We start from the raw sequence: 24,679 nt of genomic DNA, 5'->3' as shown, positions 1-24,679 counted from the left end.
CATTCCCCTACCCAACATTTACTCCTAACTAATGCACCTAACACTATGGCCAATTTAGCACGGCCAATTCACCTGACCAATTTTTGTACTGTGGGAGGAAACCAGAGCACCCGGAGGAAACCCACGCAGACACGGGGGGAATGTGCAACCTCCACACAAGCAGTCACCCGAGGTGAGAATCGAACCCGGGTCCCTGATGCAGTGAGGCAGCAGTGCTAACCACTGAGCCAGCGAGCTGCCTATCAAGAATATATTCCCCTCTGCCATAAAAATATTCAAAGACACTGCTCCCACTCTCTTCGAAGAAAGAGAGGTTCAAAGAATCATGACCCCCCTGTGAGGAAAAAAGATTCTCGTCATCCCGGTTTTAAATGGGTGACCCCTTATTTTTAAACAGTGATCCTTAGTTTTAGATTCTCCAAGAAAATATGGTTTGATCATATGCTACTTGTGATATCAAATTAACTTACTGTTTAGAAAGTGTGCATTGTCTCGGAAAATAAAGTTGCAAAATAATGTAAAGATTTACCTTTCACCAACCTGTCTTACCAAGAGGATTATTGCTGCACTGAATTTTTGGTTCAAATTGTGACGGTAATGCAACCCTTTTAAAACTTGATTCTTTACTAGTTTATATCCTAGGGATCACTTTAGAAAGTAACAAGTTCAATCTATGACTATCCTCGAAAGTGAATATACTTTAGTCATTTTGTACAACAACATTCTCAATAATGCTCCAGGGAATTGCTCGGCAAAATGTTAAATAAAATGACCCTAATGGCTAGTGACTAATTGTAGATTTAATAGTTGGCAACACTTAACTGAGCAATGTGATTGTGACAGAAAAATGAACTTGAAGGTGTTTGAATGTTGGGAGATTGGGAAAGTCTAAAAGTTTACTTCCCCTAAAATATATGGTGACCTGGAATCAGAAATATATTTATAGAAATGCAAAACTGGCCTATGATAGAATAAAGGCTTATAATGATATAATTAGCTGAGGGAAGATGGTGTGGGGAGGTTTGAGTGGAGTGTAAATACCAGGATGGATTGGTTGGTCTGAATAGCTCCTTCCTGTGCCATGTATCCTATGTAATCCTGTGCACTATATGTACCAAGTTAAAACTCACTTTTTCTTGCACCATCTTCTAGACTTGCTCTCACCCACACCAATCCCTGACACCACCAGTGCTGCATGCCCTCTGCACTCCCTATTCACTCACTTAAGACACCTCCCCAAATGTAACAACTTGGACCACCCTTACTTCTGTTTCCCCGAAGACTTGATCCTCTCTCACTTCTTGTCTGATTCTACCACAAATCTCACCATATCCCATGACGCTCAGACCCATATAAGATTCTGTCCTATATGTCTCTTTACGTTCTCTCTGGTCAATACCTTTTTTAATGAATCAAGCACAGTGAGCATCAGTGAGTTACCAGATGTATCTACTGAACACTACACATGTTTCTGAATATGCTTTCAATCTTAGTTTCCTTCCTGTATTGCACTGGATGTAGTGAGGTGGCTGGCTGATGGTTGCCAGCAGAGCGCTGCAGGGAGTGAAGTGATGCTCCATTGATTTTGAATATGGGCCATTTGTGAAGAAAGTAGAGATAATGAAGTCATGCTTTGAGTTCTCCTGGGGGCTGGAGTTCAGTGTTCAGAGGACATTCCTCAAGGTGGGGGTGTGAACTTTCTATCAGCTGATCAAGAGGAATGACCAAGGCATGGGAAGCGTGGCTACCTTTTTCCAGAGTCAAGTCACTCTGGAGCCATTTAAAATGGTAGGCCAGACCTGATCCTGGAATTGCTGCCCCCATTCCCAGTATTGGTAATTTTTGCTGGAGCAAGATTTGATTGAGTTTGTGCAATGAGCCTATTCCCCGTACCCTGATCTCGCTAGCTCAATCTTGGGAGTGAGTATCTTTTAGTACCACTGCAACTTTTGTGGTATTAGACCGGTTTCTCCATGATACGTAGCTTAAGGCCTCTCAGAAGAGTGGTGTACAATCATTTTGACTCAGGACCTTTTGTAAGCCATGTTTTTATCCATGCCATCCACTCTCTCCCCATAGCCCTCAAACCCTCCGTGCTAATTCCAACCCCCGCCCCCCAGTCATTTATCATTGTGCTTCATGTTCTCCATGCCAATGCAATTTCAATCTCACTTTTGTTGGTCATTTATATAAATGATTTAGATGAGAGTACAGAAGACATGGTTAGTAACTTTGCAGATGATGCCAAAATTGGTGGTATATTGGACAGTGAAGAGATTATCTAAGATTACAAAGAGATCTTAATCAATTGGGTCAATGGGCTGAGGAACGGCAGATGGAATTTAATTTGGATAAATGTGAGGTATTGCATTTTGGTAAAACAAACAAGGGCAGGACTTATGTAATTAAGAGTATGGCCTTCGGTAGTGTTGTAGAACAGAGAAACCTAGCAGTTCAGGTATATAATTCTTCGAAGTTTGTGTCACTGGTAGACAGGTTGGTTAAGAAGGCATTTAAAATGCTTGCCTTCAATGCTCAGACCTTTGAATATCAAGTTTGCTGTCATGTTGAGGTTGTACAGGATGCTGTTGAGGCCTCTTCTGAAGTACTATGTACTGTCCTGGTCTCCTTGTTGTAGGAAGGTTATTATAAAGCTGGTGAGGATTCACAAAAGATTTACCAAGATGTTGCCATGGATGGAGGGTTTGAGTTAAAACTCCTGAGATAGGCTGGGACTTTTTTCACCAGAGTGTAGGAGATTGAGGAGTGACCTTATAGAGGTTTATAAAATCATGAAGGGTATAGATAAAACCAAAAGCATATGTCTTTTCCCTAGGGTGGGGGATTCTAAGACTGGGAGGCATATGTTTAAGGTAAAAGGACAGCAATTTAAAAAAGACATGAGGGGCAACTATTTTACACAATGTGGAATGAACTTCCAGAGGGAGTAATGGGCATGGGTACAGTTGCAACATTTAGAAGACATTTGGATAAGTACGTGAATAAGAAATGTTTGGAGGAATGTGGGCCATGCACAGGCAGGTGGGACTAATTTAGTTTGGGATTATGGTTGGCATGGACTGCTTGGGCCAAAGGGTCTGTTTCCATATTGTATGACTCAGTAACTCAATGCCAGCTTATGTGCCTTTCATGTCATTGTGCACTATGTGTATAACCAATGTAGGAGCATACGCCCCTGACAGGGAACAAACAGGAGGCAGGCAGGACTCAGGCAAGTGAAAGACTTTTATTCAAGCAAAAACTGGTTAGTGCAGAGAGAGGGCCGACAAATCTTCCCCAAATCTGGCCTCAATGTGAGAAAGCAATTTTTTCCTTAAATCTTTGGCTTAGATTGGAAGAGAGGTCAATGGCACACTCTGATCTTTACAGTAAAATATGGCATTTTTATACATTGTGTCATAGTAATCAAATGCAACGTAGCCACTGTCCTTTCCCCTTAATTCCACATACCTATTAAACACTTAATCAATGATGTATATTCCTCTGGACAACCCCAGGTTCCATGATCTCCAGGCCATGGGATCTTCCTATATATCCTATTCATTTGTATTCCAGATCTGTCTCAGGCCTGCTTGTCTTGAAGGACAGTCTAAATTCTGTTATTCATTGTATTTCCCGTTATCCTAATTATAGATGTAAAAATACAGTTAGTTTTAACTATTTGCTATAAGATTTTTAATATTGATTTCTGTTATCAAGTTAGTTATAAAGTGTAAAGTTGTATAGTTACTTCAACTGTTAGCACTTTGTAATTAATGAGCTGTGAACAATCTATTTTGTTTGGGGGGTAAGAGACTAATTTCTTGAGACTAATTAACTTTCACATCTATATTTAAGTGTTTTTGTTTCCTATTACTTGTATTATACTTTGGTTATATGTGTATCTATCCTTTATGATGAAAACTACTTCTGTGATTACCTGAAGAACTTTAACTAGAACCTATTTCTTAATATTGCAAGTAACTTCAAAGAAACAATTATTTACAACAAAATAACTTTAGCTGTTGTCTTTGCCGCTGCTTAGGGAGTCAATCTGGCTGGTTCATTGGCTGAGACTTAGACTTGGTGCTTTTCATTTCCTGGGACAATCATCCTCTCATTAATGAAGCTGGGATCAATCACTTGTCTGTCTTTCGACATCCTCTTATCAAAACTGCCTTGGATGGTTTCTTGTAGGGTCCCCTTGCTGACCTTGGAGTAGTCTTGCTCAAAGATACCATTATGTTTCACCATGTCAACAGGTTAAGTTTTACTTATTTTTCGTCGGCCATAAACAGATACGGGTCACCCCTACAACCAGTAGACCATATAAAATGACATGTCGAACTAAAGAGGCAAAAAGAGGATCAATTAGAAATGCCCTTTGAAAAAGAAACTGCTGTTCCTCCAATGCTCTAAAAGTGTCAGACAAACCATTGAAATATCAATAATATCAGAGGCTTCAAACATTTCACACCTCTTAATATTGCCAAAATAAATACTAAAACATTGACAGAAGAGAGAATGAAAGAAGGGAGCATGAAGGATATCAATCAAGCACGGGTTCCCTCCCAGTTGGGGAACACTTCAGTGGTCCAGGACATTCAGCCTTGGACCTTTGGGTCACCATCCTCCAAGGTGGAGTTTGGGACAGGCAGCAGAGAAAAGTGGCCGAGCAGAGGCTGATAGCTAAGTTCGGTACCCATAGGGAGGGCCTCAGCCGGGACCTTGGGTTTATGTCACATTACAGGTGACCACCATTGCACTATACACACACACACAGATACTCCTACACACACACACTCTCACACAAACACAGGTACTCCTATACACCCACACACACCTTTACAGACACACACACTCCCACACTCACACATGCACCCCCTCACAGATTTAAGACACTCTGCACTCACTACACATACACACCTACACTTTCTCACACTCACAACTCCCAATCCAGACACACACACACACACAGACAAAGACCCACATGCACACATATATTTTGTGGGGTGAATTTGTACTTACAGGGTTACATTGTACTTTGCTCAAAAACTGCATGCATTAATGTAGAACTCTGACCTCAAAAACTGCACGAATTTATGCAAAACTCCGTTATCTCTCTTTTTAGATTAGAATCAATCTAAACATCATGGCATAGACAGAGAACGCAGGGGGACAACACCATCAACATATTGGATTAGTGGTGCTGGAAGAGCACAGCAGTTCAGGCAGCATCCAACGAGCAGCAAAATCGACGTTTCGGGCAAAAGCCCTTCATCAGGAATAAAGGCAGTGAGCCTGAAGCATGGAGAGATAAACTAGAGGAGGGTGGGGGTGGGGAGAGAGTAGCATAGAGTACAATGGGTGAGTGGGGGAGGAGATGAAGGTGATAGGTCAAGGAGGAGAGGGTGGAGTGGATAGGTGGAAAAGAAGATAGGCAGGTCGGACAAGTCTGGACAAGTCAAGGAGACAGTGCTGAGCTGGAAGTTTGAAACTAGGATGAGGTGGGGGAAGGGGAAATGAGGAAGCTGTTGAAGTCCACATAGATGCCCTGGGGTTGAAGTGTTCCGAGGCGGAAGATGAGGCGTTCTTCCTCCAGGCGTCTGGTGGTGAGGGAGCGGCGGTGAAGGAGGCCCAGGACCTCCATGTCCTCGGCAGAGTGGGAGGGGGAGTTGAAATGTTGGGCCACGGGGCGGTGTGGTTGATTGGTGCGGGTGTCTCAGAGATGTTCCCTAAAGCACTCTGCTAGGAGGCGCCCAGTCTCCCCAATGTAGAGGAGACCACATCGGGAGCAACGGATACAATAAATGATACTAGTGAATGTGCAGGTGAAACTTTGATGGATGTGGAAGGCTCATTTAGGGCCTTGGATAGAGGTGAGGGAGGAGGTGTGGGCACAGGTTTTACAGTTCCTGCGGTGGCAGGGGAAAGTGCCAGAATGGGAGGGTGGGTCGTAGGGGGGTGTGGACCTGACCAGGTAGTCACGGAGGGCTATCACCATTGTTAACAGCTAACCCAAGAATGCAACTTTTTATTAAAAAAGTGAAACTATCACTGTATTCTAACAGATGAAAGGCTTAACAATCCATTTTTCAATGTATAATTTCAGTTACATCACACTGTAAATTTTTGCTATAAATTCTGTGTGTTAGGATTGAGCCCTCCACTACCACCTGATGAAGGAGCGTCGCTCCGAAAGCTAGTGTGCTTCCAATTAAACCTGTTGGACTATAACGTGGTGTTGTGTGATTTTTAACTGCTAACTTCATGCAGTGATTGGGCTCTCGGTATTGCTTGCATGATCTGAACAAGGCCATGGGGAGTTGCTAGGAGACATAAGTTGACATGCAGTGTATGAAGAGCCACAAGGATTTGCTGAGGGGAAAGAGTTGGCAGTGATTTGGCATGGAAAGTATGATGAGGCATGAGAAGTAACAGGGGGCAAGAGTTGGTACAGAGGGCATGGGGCATTGGTGGAGGGGTTAGACATAAAATGTTTCAGTGGATTAATTATAAGCAAAGAACAGAGGCAGGGTTTCACGTCCATTTCCGACACCCCTCAGGGCAGAAATCATTTGAGTTCAGTTCCTTTCAACCAAGGTGGGACATTTCCCGACTCGAGATGCTGGTTTCAGTAATAAATATTCAACTCCAGGTCAACATTTGAGAATAGGATGACATGTGACTGAAACCAAGGGGAATAAAGGGATTATGGAAACAAGATGAGCACACAAGTTCATGACTTCCTTGTTTGTCTCATGTTCAATCAAGTGATCAAAATGATGTGCTAATAAATTAGTTGTGTGCATTTCAGTTTTTTTGGAACATTCTTTCAGGATATATCAATAAATAGAAGAGAAAGACCTGGAAGATAAATACTATATTGTAGATATTTTCTAATCAATCTGTTCAGAGATGTTGTTACATACCTCTGGAGCAGGTAGAAATTGAACCTGGGCCTCTTGGCTCAGAGATAGGGACACTATCACTACACCACAAGAGCCCTTAAGCTTGCTTTTCTGATCTTAATCTGTTCGGATCTGAAATGACATACTTTCAGGGCAGGTGGGACCTGAACCCGTGCTTCCTGATAGAGTGCACATCATACTCATGCCATCCAGTATCAGCAAGAGAGGACCCCATAAAGTAAACCTGTGTTTGTTTGCGTAAGGTTTAACAGTGCTTTATACCTTCCAGTAGTAGTGATTGGCTTTAGAGAAGTACTTGAAACCTGTCTGAAGCTCAGTCTTTTGGCCAGGAAGTGATTATAGTTCAGGGATAGTTTTAAAGAATTGAAACAGAGAAGTAAGAGTCTACGAATAGATGGAAAAAAGAGCATGCTGCATAACTTGCAATGATCCTTTCTAACTCACCTTCTCTTTAAAACTAGAGCAAAATATGTCCTGCAGTTTTGAAAATCACCATGGGATAGCAGTGAGCTTTAGTTAACCTGATTAAGCCTGATGAACTGAATGATCAGTTTTTGCCATCATAATCTATTAACATTTTTTGTTATCTTGTATTTCTAAGTAAACTTTTTTTTTTCATTTGCAGGTTGCAAGCAATGACCTGAGGAACTCTGAATGCCAAACATCCTCTCACAAACAACAAGGTTCTGTGTGTGCTTCCTGATCTGCAATTAGGCTGGAATGATGAGTATTGTCTCAAACATGAACAGCAAGGCAAATGTTTTCACAATGAATAAATAAATGAGCAAGTGAACATGACCTTGGCAAAATAGCTTGATATTTTAATTAGGATTGCGCATTTTCCTAGATCTTCACTGTAACTATTTGATTACAAGCTAGTTTGCCTGTGTTATTAGTGTAGTGGAGCATTGTTTAAATGAGTTAATACCTCTAAGTGCAAAGATTACAGCACATAAAAAGGACAATGCAACATCGGTGTCGGATCAAAATAAACATCTGATCAATAAAATCACAATTTGTAATAAATGTGCAATGAAGCACATCAAATGTGAATTTTCCATTTCTTTTACTGTGAGTACATTTACAATGTGCTGATGTGGTTTAAATTTATTTTAATGGGAAAGTATTTTATTCTATCTTTATTCTATTTTATTCCAAGTGTTATCTTGGAATTGGTACTGTCTATGTACTTGATGCAAGATAACAACAAATAACCTCAGTTGTTGAGTGCAAAAGAAATATCCGAGACATTTTATTTTGCTGATATTTTCTCATGTTTAATTTAACAATTTTGTTTGCCATGTTTGTTGGAGTTAATTCAGTAATGCTTTTTTGATTAAAAAGAACAATATTGGAACAAAAGGCTGACCACAAAAGATGTTATTGTGTCACAAATTTGAGAGGTACTTTGAAGAAACATGATACTGGAATTGGCAAATGGCCTGAGGGTATGCCTTCAGCAGGCTGCCCTTCCCTTTGGTTATAAGAGGGAGACGGAAATCTCAATTCTAAAGGGGCACTTAAGTACTCCAGAGCATTCTGATACATTTAAAAGTCTACCATTCCCATTGTTTAAATTTGTTAAAGTCCAAAAATAAACATCATGTCACACAAATAAATTGTGTATATCAGTCATGGGAAATCTTTAATTCTTAATATACTTGACACTGGATGTTTGTTTCTAAGTGTTCATTATTTTTCAGTCTCTATTTCTGAGATAAATGTAAAGATGTTGCAATGATGCATTGCTTTTTCATTTTCACTGTTAATGATTCGAGTAATGCCTATTAGTGTGATGTGTGCTGTTGATAGGAAATGAGAGTTGGTGCATATTTTTATACCTTACTAAGTGTTTGCGTTTGATGAAAATACACATTTGATATGGTGCTGTGTGTGATATGGTGCCTTATTAAACAATCTCATTTTGAACAGCAAAGAAAAATTCTTCAGTGACTTTAATTCATTGGGCCTAGGCTGAGAAAGACTAACGTAAGCCTGTAAATCGCATGCCTCTACAGCATGGTCAGAAATAATTTATACAAATGAATCACAAAAAATTACAACATTGAGCAATATTTCACTATTTTTGGAATATCTACTTTAAACTGTTGCTCAGTGTTAAAACACACTGAGTATAACCATCTAAAGAGAAATTTATTCTTCTTGGGATGTGGACATTGCCAGCTCAGCTAGCATTTACTGCCTATCCATATTTGCCCTGTAGGAAGTGCCTTCTTCAATCACTGCTGATCATGCCGTGTAGATACATTTTACTGTGCTGTTGAGGAGGGATTCAAAGACATGGATCCCATGACAGTGAAGGAGCAGGATGGCTGTTGTACGACCAGGAGGGGAACTTACAGGCAGTGGCATCCCTATGCATGTGCTGCCCTTGTCCCTCTAGATGGTAGAGTTTGCAGGTTTGGAAGGGACTGTTGAAGGATCCTCTGTGAATTGCTGTTGTGCATCTCGTAGATGGTTCAGACCGCCCCCACTGTGCGTTAGCGGTGGAGGGAGTACATGCTTAAGTTATGGATGGTGTGCCAATCAAGAGGATTTGTTCGAAATAGAAATAACTTGCATTTATATAACACCTTTTTAACAACCTCAAGCTACTGCAAAATGAAGTATTTTTCAAGCATTATCATTATTTCATGGTAGGAAAAACTGCAACCAATTTATACCTAATAATGCCTATTAACACCAACGTGAAAATAACTAGAAAATCCGTTTCAGTGATGGTGGTTGAAATATGAACATTAGCCAGGACTTTGAGAAAAGTCCATTGCTTTTCTTCCAAATGTCAAGCTGGAAAAACAGAAGTTTAACATCTCAACAGAAAGATGACACCTCTGACACTATAGTACTCCTTTAGTACTGCACTGAAATGTTAGCCTAAATTGTTTGCCCATGCCTCTGTTCTGGGATCAGAATTTGTGGCCCAAGGTGAGGCTAAACCATGGATAACATCTGTCCGTTTTCTTAACATCAAAGAAAATGCTTCCAAGAATCAAGAGCGTTTCTTTATTCTGTCTGCAATAAAATATTATTTGTTCTCAGGTGACCATCAACTTACTTATTCCTGCAAAATGCCAACATTTCATTTTTTTCAGGCTTGTTGCAGTAAAGTGCAACAGTCACCATGGAAAATGTGGCCAAGAACAACCCTTACATTGGAAAAATATGGAATATTTCTAAAAATTTCCAGTAAAACTGCACAAGATCATTTGTCTTTGACTGGGCAGCTTGTGATGGTACAGCATTGAATACATTTCTGCAAGTTATGTCTAATTTTTGTTTAATAAGAATATTGGGGGTATGGAACTAAATTAGGAAATGGAAAGAAGATGCAGATTGAACCATCACAACCACCTGATGAAGGAGCAGCACTCCAAAAGCTAGTGCTTCCAAATAAATCTGTTGGACTATAACCTGGTGTTGTGTGATTTTTAAAGTCGAATACCCCAGTCCAACACCGGCACCTCCAAATCATGTTTACAAAGGGTTACACAGTCATCTTGTAACGACTTCACAGATAGCTCTCAGTGGTTGTGTGTTCAAGCCTTGCTCCTCCAGAGACCTGAACACACAATCTGGGCTGACAACTCAGTGCAGTACTGGAGGAGTGACACACAGTCAGTGATGCTGTTTTTTGGCTGGGATTTAAACTGAGGCCACCTCTGCCCCAGTCATAGACTCATTGTCATAGAGTTATAGAGATGCACAGTATGGAAACAGATCCTTCAGTCCAACTTGTCCATATCTCTCCTCCTCTGTAATAGGGACAATTTTCAAGATATCACTGTTAATTGCTTCAAATTCTCTAGCATCCATATCCTTCTCCACAGTAAACACTGATGCAAAATAATCATTTAGTATCTCACCCATCCTCTGTGGTTCCACACAAAGATGGCCTTGCTGATCTTTAAGGGGCCCTAATCTCTCCCTGGTTGCTCTTTCATCCTTAATGTATTTGAAGAGTCTCTTTGGATTCTCCTTAACCCTATTTGCCAAAGCTACCTCGTGTCCCCTCCTGATTTTAACAGATGAATGTAAATTGTCATTGTACTTCCTCAGAAGACAGAGGCGTTCTCTCCCTGTTCTTGCAAAATTAATCCATTAACAATAGTTTAAAAATATTATCCAGTGATTATTTCATTGTTGTATTTGGGACCTTTGATGTGCATATATAGATTGCCGCATTTTTGACATCACAAGACAAAATACTCGAACAGTTGTAAACCATTTTTGTATATTCATCTGTATTACAACATTGCGATATAAATTCAGGCCTTTGTTTTATGTATTTTTTTGCTAATGTGCAGAGAAATTAAGAAAATGATCCATATTTCTGACAAGTTAAGATTTGACAACTTTCTGTGGTTACAGTTCTTTATGACAGGCCTATTTGTTACCTTCACACTGCAAACTGGGCTTCCCTTTCAATGGGATGAAGGCTGGAATATAATAAGAAAGATCATTTTCAATAGCATGATTAATTTACTACCTAAGCCCTTTTTGCTGAAATATATATTCAGTTGAAAAGCTATTGTCTTCTTAAGTTCTATGAATAGAACGCTCATGGAATAGTGACGTGCAGAGTCAGCTGTAAAAACTACCAATTACAAATATGCTGTGTCATTGTTTACAAGATTCACTGGATAATTGTTAAATCAAGACTCTTCTGTAATCTGGCTAAAATAATTTGGCATATCGTGAGCTTCATTTTTGTGTAGTTATGTTTTTAATGCTGACTTAAAAAATATTATACATAGGAATTGATCTTCCACTGCATTACACAGAGAGAATCAAACCATTGGTGTATGGAAAAATGATTAGACTTGCTGGTTAGAAGCAGTGTGCCTATGTACTTGAGCTAATAAAGAAAGCCAGCATTGAATTTTTTGAACAGCTATACAGGGGTTGTCTTTGGAAATGAGTTCATGGAATGCAATCAGTAAAGTTTCATGGAAGAGGTCGTCAGGAGAAACAAAATTGAGGCAACCAGTTGATATGGGTAAAGAATTGATGAACATGTAGAAGACAGAGAGTAGAGATAATAAGCAAGTATTCCATAAGCAAGATGTGTCTAATAGTGTCTCGTAGGGATCTGCACTGGGGCCTTGGCTTGTAAACAAATTTATAAATGGCTTAGGTGAAAGAACAGGGAGCCAAAGATCCAAGCTTGCTAATAAAATTGGTGATGCAGTTAGTAATGTAAATGGGAATCTGACCTGACTTCACCTTTACAGAATTTAACTCTCTGTATGCATCCAAACTTTCAAATCATTTGGATCTGAAAATGCCATAATGGTATCTTGTACAAGAAAGGCTAAATTCCAATGTAATGTTGTGGTTGTGTTCGCTGAGCTGGGCATTTGTGTTGCAGACGTTTCGTCCCCTGTCTAGGTGACATCCTCAGTGCTTGGGAGCCTCCTGTGAAGCGCTTCTGTGATGTTTCCTCCGGCATTTATAGTGGTTTGTCTCTGCCGCTTCCGGTTGTCAGTTCCAGCTGTCCGTTGCAGTGGTCGGTATATTGGGTCCAGGTCGATGTGCTTATTGATTGAATCTGTGGATGAGTGCCATACCTCTCGGAATTCCCTGGCTGTTCTCTGTTTGGCTTGTCCTATAATCGTAGTGTTGTCCCAGTTGAACTCATGTTGCTTGTCATCTGAGTGTGTGGCTACTAAGGATAGCTGGTCGTGTTGTTTCGTGGCTAGTTGGTGTTTATGGATGCGGATCATTAGCTGTCTTCCTGTTTGTCCTATGTAGTGTTTTGTGCAGTCCTTGCATGGGATTTTGTACACTACATTGGTTTTGCTCATGCTGGGTATCAGGCCCTTCGTCTTGGTGAGTTGTTGTCTGAGAGTAGCTGTTGGTTTGTGTGCTGTTATGAGTCCGAGTGGTCGCAGTAGTCTGGCTGTCAGTTCGGAAATGCTCTCGATGTATGGTAGTGTGGCTAGTCCTTTGGGTTGCAGCATGTCCTCGTTCCATTGTCTTTCCCTTAGGCATCTGTTGATGAAATTGCGCAGGTATCCATTTTTGGCAAATACATTGTAGAGGTGTTCTTCTTCCTCTTTTTGCAGTTCTGGTGTACTGCAGTGTGTTGTGGCCCTTTTGAACAGTGTCTTGGTGCAACTTCTATTGTGTGTGTTGGGGTGGTTGCTTTCGTAGTTCAGGACTTGGTCTGTGTGTGTGGCTTTCCTGGATTAGTGGTGCTGGAAGAGCACAGCAGTTCAGGCAGCATCCAACGAGCAGCGAAATCGACGTTCGGGCAAAAGCCCTTCATCAGGAATAAAGGCAGTGAGCCTGAAGCGTGGAGAGATAAGCTACACTGCCTTTATTCCTGATGAAGGGCTTTTGCCCGAAACGTCGATTTCGCTGCTCGTTGGATGCTGCCTGGGCTGCTGTGCTCTTCCAGCACCACTAATCCAGTATTTGGTTTTCAGCATCTGCAGTCATTGTTTTTACCCTGTGTGGCTTTCCTGTATACCTTTCCTGTATTCCAATGTAATGCACATTAAAATATTCATATAAAGTTTAATTAAAAGTAAAATGTAACAACTTTGTAATCACATAATTGAACAAATTTAACAAGTAAGGTCAAAGTTGATTTGAAATTACATTAAAATTCCAACCAATATATCATTCCTGCATTACAGGCACATACATTAATTTTATCAATCTAAATAAAAAATATTTTAAACCCACAATATATATTCTATTTCCCAAAAGTTATAAATGTATTGGAAAATGATATATTTGCCTCATTAGAGTGCTCTTGAGCATGCTTGGATCTTTGACTAACAGTGACCCACCTTTCTAGACACTTTATTCGCATGTTACTTCATTAGAATGTATGATAACTGTGAACAATAGCAACTGCTACATCTGCAGCTGCAAAAGAAAAAAAATTAAAACAGAGTTAAAACAGATTCATAATTTTAAATGCTGTTACAGTGTTGATGGTGTCATAACCTCAATTGATTCATTCCACATGGAAGGATGCCAATGGTGTGCATGAAACTTGACTACAGGAACTCAATATTTTCCACAAGTATGTTTTTTTGTTGTGAGGAAGAGCAAGCTACGCAAATTATCAGAAAATTTTAAAAAGGCAATTTAAGAGCAACTTTTTAATCCAAGAAGTTTGTGAGAAGGTGGCACTTATTACTGCGGGGAATGAATAGTCTGGGAGCATTTAAGGAGAAGTGAGATAAACATGAGATAGAAGGGAATTCTATACTGAGAGAATTAGATGAGGGAAGAACCTCAACTGCAGCAATGAGTAGCCTCTTTCAATGCTATGTTATATTCCATATAATACAATGTTGCTCAAAAAACAGTAACACAGATTGCCTCATAATCTATCTCATTGCTGTTCATAAGATCTTTTGTGTAAATGGGCTTCCATGTTTCACCATAAAAGTGATAACATTTGAAAAATTACTTGCTTTACAGTTAAATATTTTAGAGCATTCTGAGATCTTTCAGAGTGCTACAAAACTGCATATTCATTTCACTTTTGACTTGTGACAAGATTTTCAAATCATCCAAAACTCTGATGTAGCTGCTACTTAATATAGATTCCTCATTAGACATTTTGATAGTGTACAGGGAGAAACCTTTCAACTGGCAGGAAACTCATTAACCATGGGATTCAGATTTTAGATAATTGTCAGAAGAACTAGAGATTTATTTTTTTAATTCAGCAAGTTGTTACAATCAGGAAAACACTACCTGACAAGATTTGAAAAACAAATTAAACTACCAAAAATGAATTGGATAGAGAATAATTCTATGCAGAAAGAAGATACTCAGCCTATCTTGCCTGTGCTGGTTTTCAAATGAGTGATCTAATTGGTCTTACTCCCTTGCTTTTCTCAAAAATCCAGTATTTTATCCCTTTCAAGTAATTTTCCCAATTCCATTAGAAATTATTGAAATCGCTTCCACCAATCTTTCAGGCAGTGCATTCCAGATCATTAACAACTCATAGCAAATTCGATAGTTTTTTGAGTCTCATTTGCCAATTACGGAGTCATAGGGCATCCAGCATGGAAAAAGACCCTTCAGTCCAATTAGACAACATAGTCCCAAACTAAACTAATCCCACCTGCTTGCACATGGCCAATATCCTTTCAAACATTTCTTATTCATGGAGATAGGATGTATGTTTTGTAAGTCTGCAGATGACACCAAACTTGGAGGTGTAGTGGACAGTGAAGAAGGTTACATCAGAGTACAACGGGATCTTGATCAGATGGGTCAATGGGCCGAGGAGTAGCAGATGGAGTTTAATTTGGATAAATGTGAGGTGCTGCACTTTGTTGCTGAATAAAGACACCTTGGTGTTCATAATTCCTTAAAAGTTGGGGTCCCAGACAGACAGAATAATGAAGAAGGCATTTGGTATGCTAGTTTTTATTGGTCAGTGCATTGAGTATAGGAGTTGGGAGGTCATGTACCGGACATTAGTTAGGCCACATTTGGAATTCTGATCTCCCTGCTAGCAGAAGAATATTGTGAAACTTTAAAAGATTCAGAAAAGATTTACAAGAATGTTACCAGGGTTGGAAGGTTTGCGGTATAGGGTCAGGCTGAATAGACTGGGGCTGTTTTCCCTGGAGCGTCTGAGGATGAGGGGTGACCTTATAGAGGTTTTAAAAACCATAAAGGATATAAATAGGGTTAACAGTAGGTGTTTTTCCCTCGGATGGGGGATTTCAAGACTAGGGGGCATACTTATAAGGTGAGAGGAGAGAGATTTAAAAAAGACATGGGGGTGATAATTTTCTACACAGAGGGCAGTTCGCATGTGGAATGAATCTCCTGAAGAAGTGGTGAATGCGGACACAGTTACAACCCTTAAAAGACACCGAGATAAGTATAGGAATAGGAAAGAATTAGAGAGATTTGGGTCAGGAACAGGCAGGTGGGACAACTTAGTTTGGGATTATGTTTGATGGACTGGATAACTATGACAGTAGCAAAATAGATACAAAATTGGCATTGTGATAGTAAATAGAGAGCAGTGGTTAATGGACGTTTTTCAAACTGGAGGAAGATTTTCAAGAGAATTCCTCAAGGATTAGTGTTGCTCTTCCTGATATACATTAATGACACAGACTTTGGTGTACAGCACAATTTTAAAATTTGCTGATGATACTAAACTTGGCAGCATTGTGAACTGTGAAAACTTTAAAACTACATAGATATGTTGGCAAAATGGGCAGGCAAGTAGCAGATGTTCAATGTGGACAAATGAGAGGCAATTCATTTGAGGAAAGACTTGGAGAGACAATGGAAATTTAAGGGTACACCTCTAAAGTGGTTTCAGGAACATAAGTACCTGGGTGTATATCTGCATTAGTTATTAAAAGTGGCAGGACAGGTTTAAAGTAAATTTAACAAAGCATGGAGGGTGTGCAGTACAGGAGCAAGGAGTGTATACTGAGCTTGTGTAAGTTTAGCTTCAGCTGGACCATTGGGTTCAGAATTTAGGAATGTTGTGAAGACATTAGAGGGAATGCAGAAAAGGTTCACAACATTCCAGGGATGAGAAAATTCAATTATCAACATAGATTGGGGAAGTTGGGAATGTTTTGCCTGGAAACGGATTGGCTGAGAGGCAACTTGTTTGAGGCATTCAAAATCACGAGGGTCTGAACAGAATAGAGAAAAAGGGTGGGCAAAGGGGTTGCACATGGAGCAGTAGAGGATGTTATGGTTGAACAAAGTGATGTCACAGGGTACAGGAGGATGTGAATGAGTGAGCAAGAGGATGTCACAGAGTACTGTTCCTACTTGTGAAAGAGATAAAGATGCAAGGACACAGATTTTAAAGTAATTGGCAAAAGAAGCAAAGGCAGCATTAAACATTTCCATGTAGTGAGTGCCTATGTTCCCCTACACAGCCTCAAAGTGAGGAAGAGGCAGGCATTCAGAAGGGAAATATATGAAAATGAAGGAGGTTCAGGATTATGCAGTGAAGATGAAGAAGATTGTTCATTTAATAAGCTTGTGTTAACACAACAGGCCAAATGGCCTCCTTCTGCACAATCATTCTGATTCTTTGACTACGTTGCTCTGAGTAGAACAGCCCTAGTTTATATATGTGAAATGTGACAATTGAATTATTAAGAATGCAAAGGGAGGCCATTCACATGGTGCTGGAAAGCATAGTAGGTGGATCAAGGGGTGTCACATGGTGCTGAAGGGCATGGTGGGGGTTTCACATGGTATAGAAGTGTGTGATGGGTGAACAAAGGGACGTCACAAGGTACAGGAGGGTGTGATGGGTAAGCAAAGAGGTGGTACATGGTACAGTAGAGGATGTGATGGATGAGTGAACGGGTGTGACAGGAAAATGTGAATGAGTGATCAAAGGGATATCACAGAGTACAGGAGAGTCTGATGGGTGAGAAAATAGTATCAAAGAGTACAGGAGGATGTGATGGGTGAGCAAAGGGATGTCACAGGGTACAGGAGAGTCTGATGGGTGAGAAAATAGTATCAAAGAGTACAGGAGGATGTGATGGGTGAGCAAAGGGATGTCACAGGGTACAGGAGGATGTGATGAGTGAGCAATGGGGTGTCACAGGGTTCAGGAGGATGTGTTGGGTGGACAATGGGGTGCCACAGGGTTCAGGAGGATGTGATGGGTGAGCAATGGGGTGTCACAGGGTTCAGGAGGATGTGATGGGTGAGCAATGGGGTGTCACAGGGTTCAGGAGGATGTGATGGGTGGACAATGGGGTGTCACAGGGTTCAGGAGGATGTGATGGGTGAACAATGGGGTGTCACAGGGTACAGGAGGATGTGATGGGTGAGCAATGGGGTGTCACAGGGTTCAGGAGGATGTGATGGGTGAGCAATGGGGTGTCACAGGGTACAGGAGGATGTGATGAGTGAGCAATGGGGTGTCACAGGGTTCTGGAGGATGTGAGGGGTGGACAATGGGGTGTCACAGGGTTCAGGAGGATGTGATGGGTGAACAATGGGGTGTCACAGGGTACAGGAGAATGTGATGGGTGAGCAATGGGGTGTCACAGGGTTCAGGAGGATGTGATGGGTGAACAATGGGGTGTCACATGGTTCAGGAGGATGTGATGGGTGAACAATGGGATGTCACATGGTTCAGGAGGATGTGATGGGTGAGCAATGGGATGTCACATGGTTCAGGAGGATGTGATGGGTGAGCAATGGGATGTCACATGGTTCAGGAGGATGTGATGGGTGAGCAATGGGATGTCACATGGTTCAGGAGGATGTGATGGGTGAACAATGGGTGTCACATGAATCAGGAGGACATGGTGGATGGAACAAAGAGTCACAGTCCAAGGATTAAAGGTAAGTTTTTTAGAACTGAGATGAAATGTCTTCATTACCACAGAAAGCAGTTGAGGCCAAAACGTGAAATGTTCTCAAACGGAGTTATCCAATAGATATAATTCCCAAGGCTAAAAGGACCAAAGGGTATAGGGAGAAAGTATGAAGGATGCATTGAGCAGGAACACTGAATCATGTTTACAATGAATGGCAGCACTGGCTCCAAGGGCCGAATGGTCTGCTCCTTGTTCATGTGTTTCACGTGATATTTTGGGTGGAGCCAAAGGGGTTGCTATACCACGTGGTAAAAGGCGGGGCTAGGCCCAGGGATGGGGCGGGGCCAATAAAGGGAACCGCCGTCGCTCACGCGCCCATTCAAACCGGCTTCCAACCGTCGCTCGGCCGCGTGAGCGCGCCGCGGGTACGCGTGTTACGTCGTTGCGTACGCGATCGGCGGCGGCGGCGCGAGCCGCTTTTTCTCTTTCTCTCTCTCTCTCTCTCTCAGTCAGTGACGGACGGTGCCGAGCTCCTCAGGAGGGGTTCTGAATCCATGTAACCTATTTATAATCAAAATTTTAACCTCCCCTCCCCCTCCCACCCAGGACTTTTTATTTAAATTTTCCTTTCCACCCAGACCCCCTCTCCGCTAATTTTAAAAGCCGTTCCCGGTAGTTATGGATAATAAGGCGTTCACCAAGGAGCTGGACGATTGGATCGAGCAGCTGAACGAGTGCAAGCAACTTAACGAGAACCAAGTGCGGACCCTGTGCGAGAAGGTGAGCGATGAGGGCCCAGGCCAACCGACAGGGCTTCTCGGTATTTTGTTCTCGTTGCGCCTTCGGGCCCAAGCCCCGCCCCCGGCTCTAAGCGTCGGGCTTGGCCTGACCGCCGCTGCCGGTTCTGCTGCCAAATAGTGAGACACAGCGGCTCGGCCGCTCTCCCCGAGCTCCGCCCCCCCCCCTGACTGAGGGCGGAACTTCCGGTCCGGCGCTGCTTCCGGTGAGGAGGTGGGCTCGGGGGGGGGGGGTCCACCCCGCCTCTTTTATCACCCAATTCCACCCCCCTTTTCACCCAACCCCATCTCCCTCCTTTTTTTCCCCTGTGTTCCAGCTGATCTGGCTCCTCTTGTAAGAGGCTGTAGACTTTGACACGTAATTGAATTTTACAGCATGGATCAAGGCCGTTCGGCCCATGTGTCCACTCTACTCATCAAGTATTTACAGTACCTTTCCTGTACTCTTCTATATTATGGCATTTCAAATGGTCGTCAGGTTCACTAGACTAATTCCAAGTACAACAGGACTGTTTTAGAAGGAGAGCTTGAGTTGGTTTGGGTCTGTACTGTTTGGAGTTTAGAAGATTGAGAGGCAACCCTTCTGAAGTGTGAAAGATCTTAAAAGATTTGACAGGTTATTTCCCCTAGTGGTAGAGTTCAGGGCCAAAGGGGATGTTCTTAAATGATCTTAAAATAAATGCGCACGCATTTAAGATGTTTTGAGGGATTTCTTCTATGGAGTTACTGAATCTTGGCATTCTTTGTGCAAAGACCTTTTGAGACTGAGTAGTTGGGTTTATTCAATGCTGAGAGTTTTTAATTTGTACAAGTGAAAGACATGAAAATGGAGTCATATAAGCTGGAGTCTGATTGGATAGCAGAGGAGGTTCGATGGTTTGAATATCTAACTCCTGCTTTATCATTAAGTTGGCTAGCTCAGTTGGCTGGACAGCTGGTTTGTGATGGAGTAATGTTAGTGCTACAGGTCTGCTTCTCATGTCAGTCGAGGTTATCATTGAAGCCTTTTGTTCTCAATCTCTCTGCTTATCTGAAGCATGATGACCCTCCGGTTAAGCAACCACCAGCCATCTTCCTAATATTGGAACATTTCCTGTACTTGTACTTGTACTTGTGGCTACTTTTATAGTTTCCTGCATTGTGTTCTGACATGTGTACTAATTGAATTGAGAACTGATTCAAGAATGAAACCTTTGCAACCCAAAGCCTTCCTGTACATAGATGCTGTCTGTGTCTTGATCTCTTGTTCATTCTCACAGCACCCTCTTGCTTCTCTCCTTCACTGTGGCAGCGTCTCCCATGGTCACGTCAATCCACCCCCCAAAGTATTTTGTTGTAAAATGACAGATGATAAGACTTGAAAGCAGGAATAGGCCATTCAGCTCTTTGGCCTGCTTTGGCATGCAAAACAGTCTTAATTCTATCTTCCTTTCCCCACTGCATAACTGTTACTACCTTGTTTATCGAAAATCTAATTTAATCTTGAATAATTTTACTCCACTGTTCTCTGAAGAGAATTCACAGCCTGAAAACCCTTTACCACTTTAGCAGGATATCTTAATTAGATTAAATCATAATTTGCAGTTTCAGTCAACAATTTTAATAACAAAGCCCATGAGCATGAGGAAAACATTAAAGTTTCTCTCCATTTTGGAATATTTTATGTAATAAAAATTAAAGAAACAAATTAATAACAAGACATGCGAAGCATGTGTTAAGCAATGCTGTGTTAGATATGTAGGGCTGCAGACATATGTTTAAATTCTGAACTATACTTTAAGATTCAAGAAAAATATTAGATTTTTTGAAATACTAAATGTACAGTGGCATCACTAACGGAACTCTTTACCCAGCAAATTCTTTCCAATCTGATAAACATATCTTATTATTTTAAGCAAGCTTGTATCGGTTGATTGCTATAGATTGCAGATAAAGCTATTATTTAAACAAAGCATTTTCCAAGAAAGGCAAGATTTTTGGAGCACACATCATTAATTGCTGGTTATTTCTCTATTTCAAGCTTCAAGGTAGTCTGCATCTCTGGTATTTCAGCATTCTGTGTACTGTGCTTCTTGTTTGAGCAGAAGACTTCTTGCCACAAAATGGCTAAAGAACAGCATCTGTAAATTTGCAAATGCTGCAATTTTTCAATGAACTTAATATTTAAAGAGGCTGATTTTTTTTTTAAACTTCTATTATAAACTTAGAATTTTCTCCTGACCTCACTTTGACCTCCAAGCACTGTGCCAATGTCAGCCAATAGTTTTAGCTTACTTCTGGAAAACGTCAGGGGAATTCTTCATGTTTGTCTGTTTTCACTAAAGCCCTGGTCTGTTTTACTGATCAGATCTTAAATTAGCGGGTGAAGTTGAGGAGATTGGGCTAGTACTCATTAGTGTCCAGGACTAGAGGGCATATTCTCAGAAGGTGGGGGGGGGAGGGGTCATCTCATGTTTAAGGTGGAGGTGAGGTAGCATTTCTTCTGAAGGTAGTGAATCTGTGCAATTTTTTTCACCGTCAAGGCCAGATCGTTAGATATATTCAAGGTTAAGATGGACAGGTTTTTAATCCTAAGAGAATCAAGGAATATATTGGCAAGGCAGGAAGTGGAGTTAAGGATTTTGTCATTGATGTCAGGCAGACTTGATGGGCTGAATGGCCAACTTCTGCTCTTTTCGTATGGTCTTAATCCACTTTACATTTAGTGAGTTTTAAGCTATTCCTGTTGGGCAAGGAGAAGTGTTGCAGGTTCCACAAGAGTAATGTAGCTCACCATTGTCCTGACAAACTTTCCCAGTTCCTACGCTTGATCATCCATATCCATTTGTGTGAAAATTGTAATAGCAGATATTTATTCTGTAGTGCAATGGCTTGTATTGTCCTGAGAGCAGTAGATGTGATCTATATGCACTTCAGTAAGGCATTCGACAGGTTCCCCATGGGAGACTGATTAGCAAGGTTAGATCTCATGGAATGCAGGCAGAACTAGCCATTTGGATACAGAGCTTACTCAAAGGTAGAAGACAGAGGGTGGTGGTGGAGGGTTGTTTTTCAGACTGGAGGCCTGTGACCAGTGGAGTGCCACAAGGATCGGTGCTGGGTCCTCTACTTTTTGTCATTTACATAAATGATTTGAATGCTAACATAAGAAGTACAGTTAGTAAGTTTTCAGATGACACCAAAATTGGAGGTGTGGTGGACATCGAAGGTTACGTCAGAGTACAATGGGATCTTGATCAGATGAGCCAATGGGCTGAGGAGTGATAGATGAGGTTTAATTTAGATAAATGTGAGGTGCTGCATTTTGGAAAAACAAATCATAGCAGGACTTGTACACCTTAATGGTAAGGACCAAGAGTGTGTTGCCGAACAGAGACCTAGGAGTGCAGGTCCATAGTTCCTTGAAAGTAGAGTCACAGATAGAATAGTGAAGGAGGTGTTTGGTATGCTTTCCTTTATTGGTCAGAGTACTGAGTACAGAAGTTGAGTTCATGTTGTGGCTGTACAGGACATTGGTTCGGCCATATTTGGAATATTGCGTGCATTTCTGGTCTCCTTCCTTTCGGAAGGATGTTGTGAAACTTGAAAGGATTCAGAAAAGATTTCCAAAGATGTTCCAAGGTTGGAAGTTTTGAGCTATTGAGGCTGAATAGGCTAGGGCTGTTTTTCCTGGAGTGTCAGAGGCTGAGGGGGGTGACCTTTAGAGGTTTATAAAATCATAAGGGGCATGGATAAGATAAATAGAGTCTTTTCCCTAGGGTGGAGGAGTCCTGAACTAGGGGGCATAGGTTTAAGGTGAGAGGGGAAAGATTTAAAAGGGACCTAAGGGGGCAACTTTTTCACGCAGAGGGTGAAATGTGTGGAATGAGCTATCAGAGGAAGTGGTGGAGGCTGGTACAACTGCAGTATTTAAAAGGTATCTGGATGGATATATGAATCAGAAGGGTTTAAAGGGATATGGACCAAGTGCTGGCAAATGGGACTAGATTAGGTTAGGATATCTGGTCAGCATAGACGTGTTGGATCGAAGGGTCTGTTTCCGTGCTGTACACCTCTATGACTAACATTGTGCTTTGAACACTTCTTGATTTTTGTTTGACTGCATTGCTTTAGAATTGCTGCATTCCATACCAAGCAAAAACATGTTTAATCAATTCGAGAGCATTGCAACCCATAATAAGAGTTCCTGCAAAACCTACAATTTTATCAGTCCTTTTTTTTTTTAAAACTGCTATTTAAAGTTGAACATGAAGCAAAATAGCAATTTTTGATTTTAAGTACAGGCCTTGTAAATCATAGCATTCTCAACAACTCTGTGCTCCTTTTTTATTTTTTCCATTGAGGACAGAGTCTGAAATCTCTCCCACATATTGCCTGAAACCTGGACAAAGGTTCAAGTCAGGCAGTCAAATGAGCTGTTAATTTGTTTACTTTTTTAATTTATGAAACATGGTTTGCTTAAGTCATTACTGACATTAGTTGATTTCATGGAACTGAATATCTGATATAACTGAAAGTTGAGTCCATATAAACTAGGAGCACCTCCAGTTGATCATCCTACCGACCAAGACCAACTAGGAAGATATTGCTGGATAGCTACCAAAGTTGCATTCCAAAGTGGGGATGAACGGGGGCCATGCAGTCTGAATGGTGATCCCAATTATTGTCTAGCACTGATTAAGATTGAATCCCGAAATAGTTTGTATTTGAAAACTGGAAAGGGCAAGCATTTGAAATATTGCACAGCCTAGTTAAACATCCATGCATGGTACTTGCTGTTGCTGTGGAGATGTTGAAATGTAAATTATGCTATGTACGTGCATCTCTTCAAAGTAAGAAGCTGAGTGCATCAAACAAGACAATAATGGATTGATTCATGTTCTGTGTAGTGTGTCACAGACATATTAGAGTATAGTTATACAGAGTTTCTGAAGGGACCTATTTCCTATTCATCTCCACTACAACAGCCTTATTAAAGGCAGAAAATCATTTGACTGATGGAGTTGCTTAGTGAATATAGGACTACATCTGGAGTGGAGAGTATGAAGATTTGTGAAAATTGAGGTCAGTGATGCACTGTATATATTTGACTATACTCAAATTGTTCCGTCCTTACAATTGTTGAGGGTAACTTCGATTGGGAAAATGTTATTCTTTTATGAAGGATATAATAACAGAGCATTTAGAATCATCTAATATAATCAAATAGTCACCATGACTTCATGAAGGGGAAATTTATTACAGTTTTTGAGGTATCAAGCCGGGTAAATATAGTGGGACCAGTGGATGTATTTAGATTTTCAAAAGGCATTCAATACACTACTCGGTAGAATACCGCTTAATCAGAGCCCAAGTTGTTGAAGTAGTATGTTAGCATGGAATAGATGATTAGCTAACAAAAAGATGATAGAATTAGGATAAGGGGGGCATTTCAGGATGGCAACTCTTAATTAATGGAATGTCCCAGGGATCAGTGCTGGGGCCATGATTATTTAAAATGCATATTGATGAATTGGATGCCGGTAGTGAATTGTGCTATACCAGGTTTACAGATGACACAAATAAATGGAAAGGCAAGTAGTGAGGATGACACGAATAGTTTATAGAATGACAGACTGGTTAA

At 41.0% G+C, this 24,679-nt stretch overlaps 2 protein-coding genes across 2 annotated transcripts in view; both read left to right on the top strand.

Moving 5' to 3' along the window:
* The window catches only part of tex15 (testis expressed 15, meiosis and synapsis associated), a 42,322-nt gene extending 33,490 nt beyond the window's left edge, over positions 1-8,832 (top strand). Inside the window, exon 9 of the mRNA XM_072583657.1 lies at positions 7,558-8,832. Coding sequence (XP_072439758.1) covers positions 7,558-7,635 — 78 coding nt within the window. The 3' untranslated portion in view covers positions 7,636-8,832. The remainder of the gene's footprint in view (positions 1-7,557) is intronic.
* Positions 8,833-18,724: 9,892 nt separating this feature from the next.
* The window catches only part of ppp2cb (protein phosphatase 2, catalytic subunit, beta isozyme), a 34,946-nt gene continuing 28,991 nt past the window's right edge, over positions 18,725-24,679 (top strand). The window contains exon 1 of the mRNA XM_072583921.1: positions 18,725-19,039. Coding sequence (XP_072440022.1) covers positions 18,938-19,039 — 102 coding nt within the window. The 5' untranslated portion in view covers positions 18,725-18,937. The remainder of the gene's footprint in view (positions 19,040-24,679) is intronic.

The sequence above is a fragment of the Chiloscyllium punctatum genome, chromosome 14 (genome assembly GCF_047496795.1).
Source record: "Chiloscyllium punctatum isolate Juve2018m chromosome 14, sChiPun1.3, whole genome shotgun sequence".
In the NCBI taxonomy this organism is placed as follows: Eukaryota; Metazoa; Chordata; class Chondrichthyes; order Orectolobiformes; family Hemiscylliidae; genus Chiloscyllium; species Chiloscyllium punctatum.
Note: the sequence above shows the minus strand (reverse complement) of the source record. Positions and strands in the feature narration are given on the sequence as shown.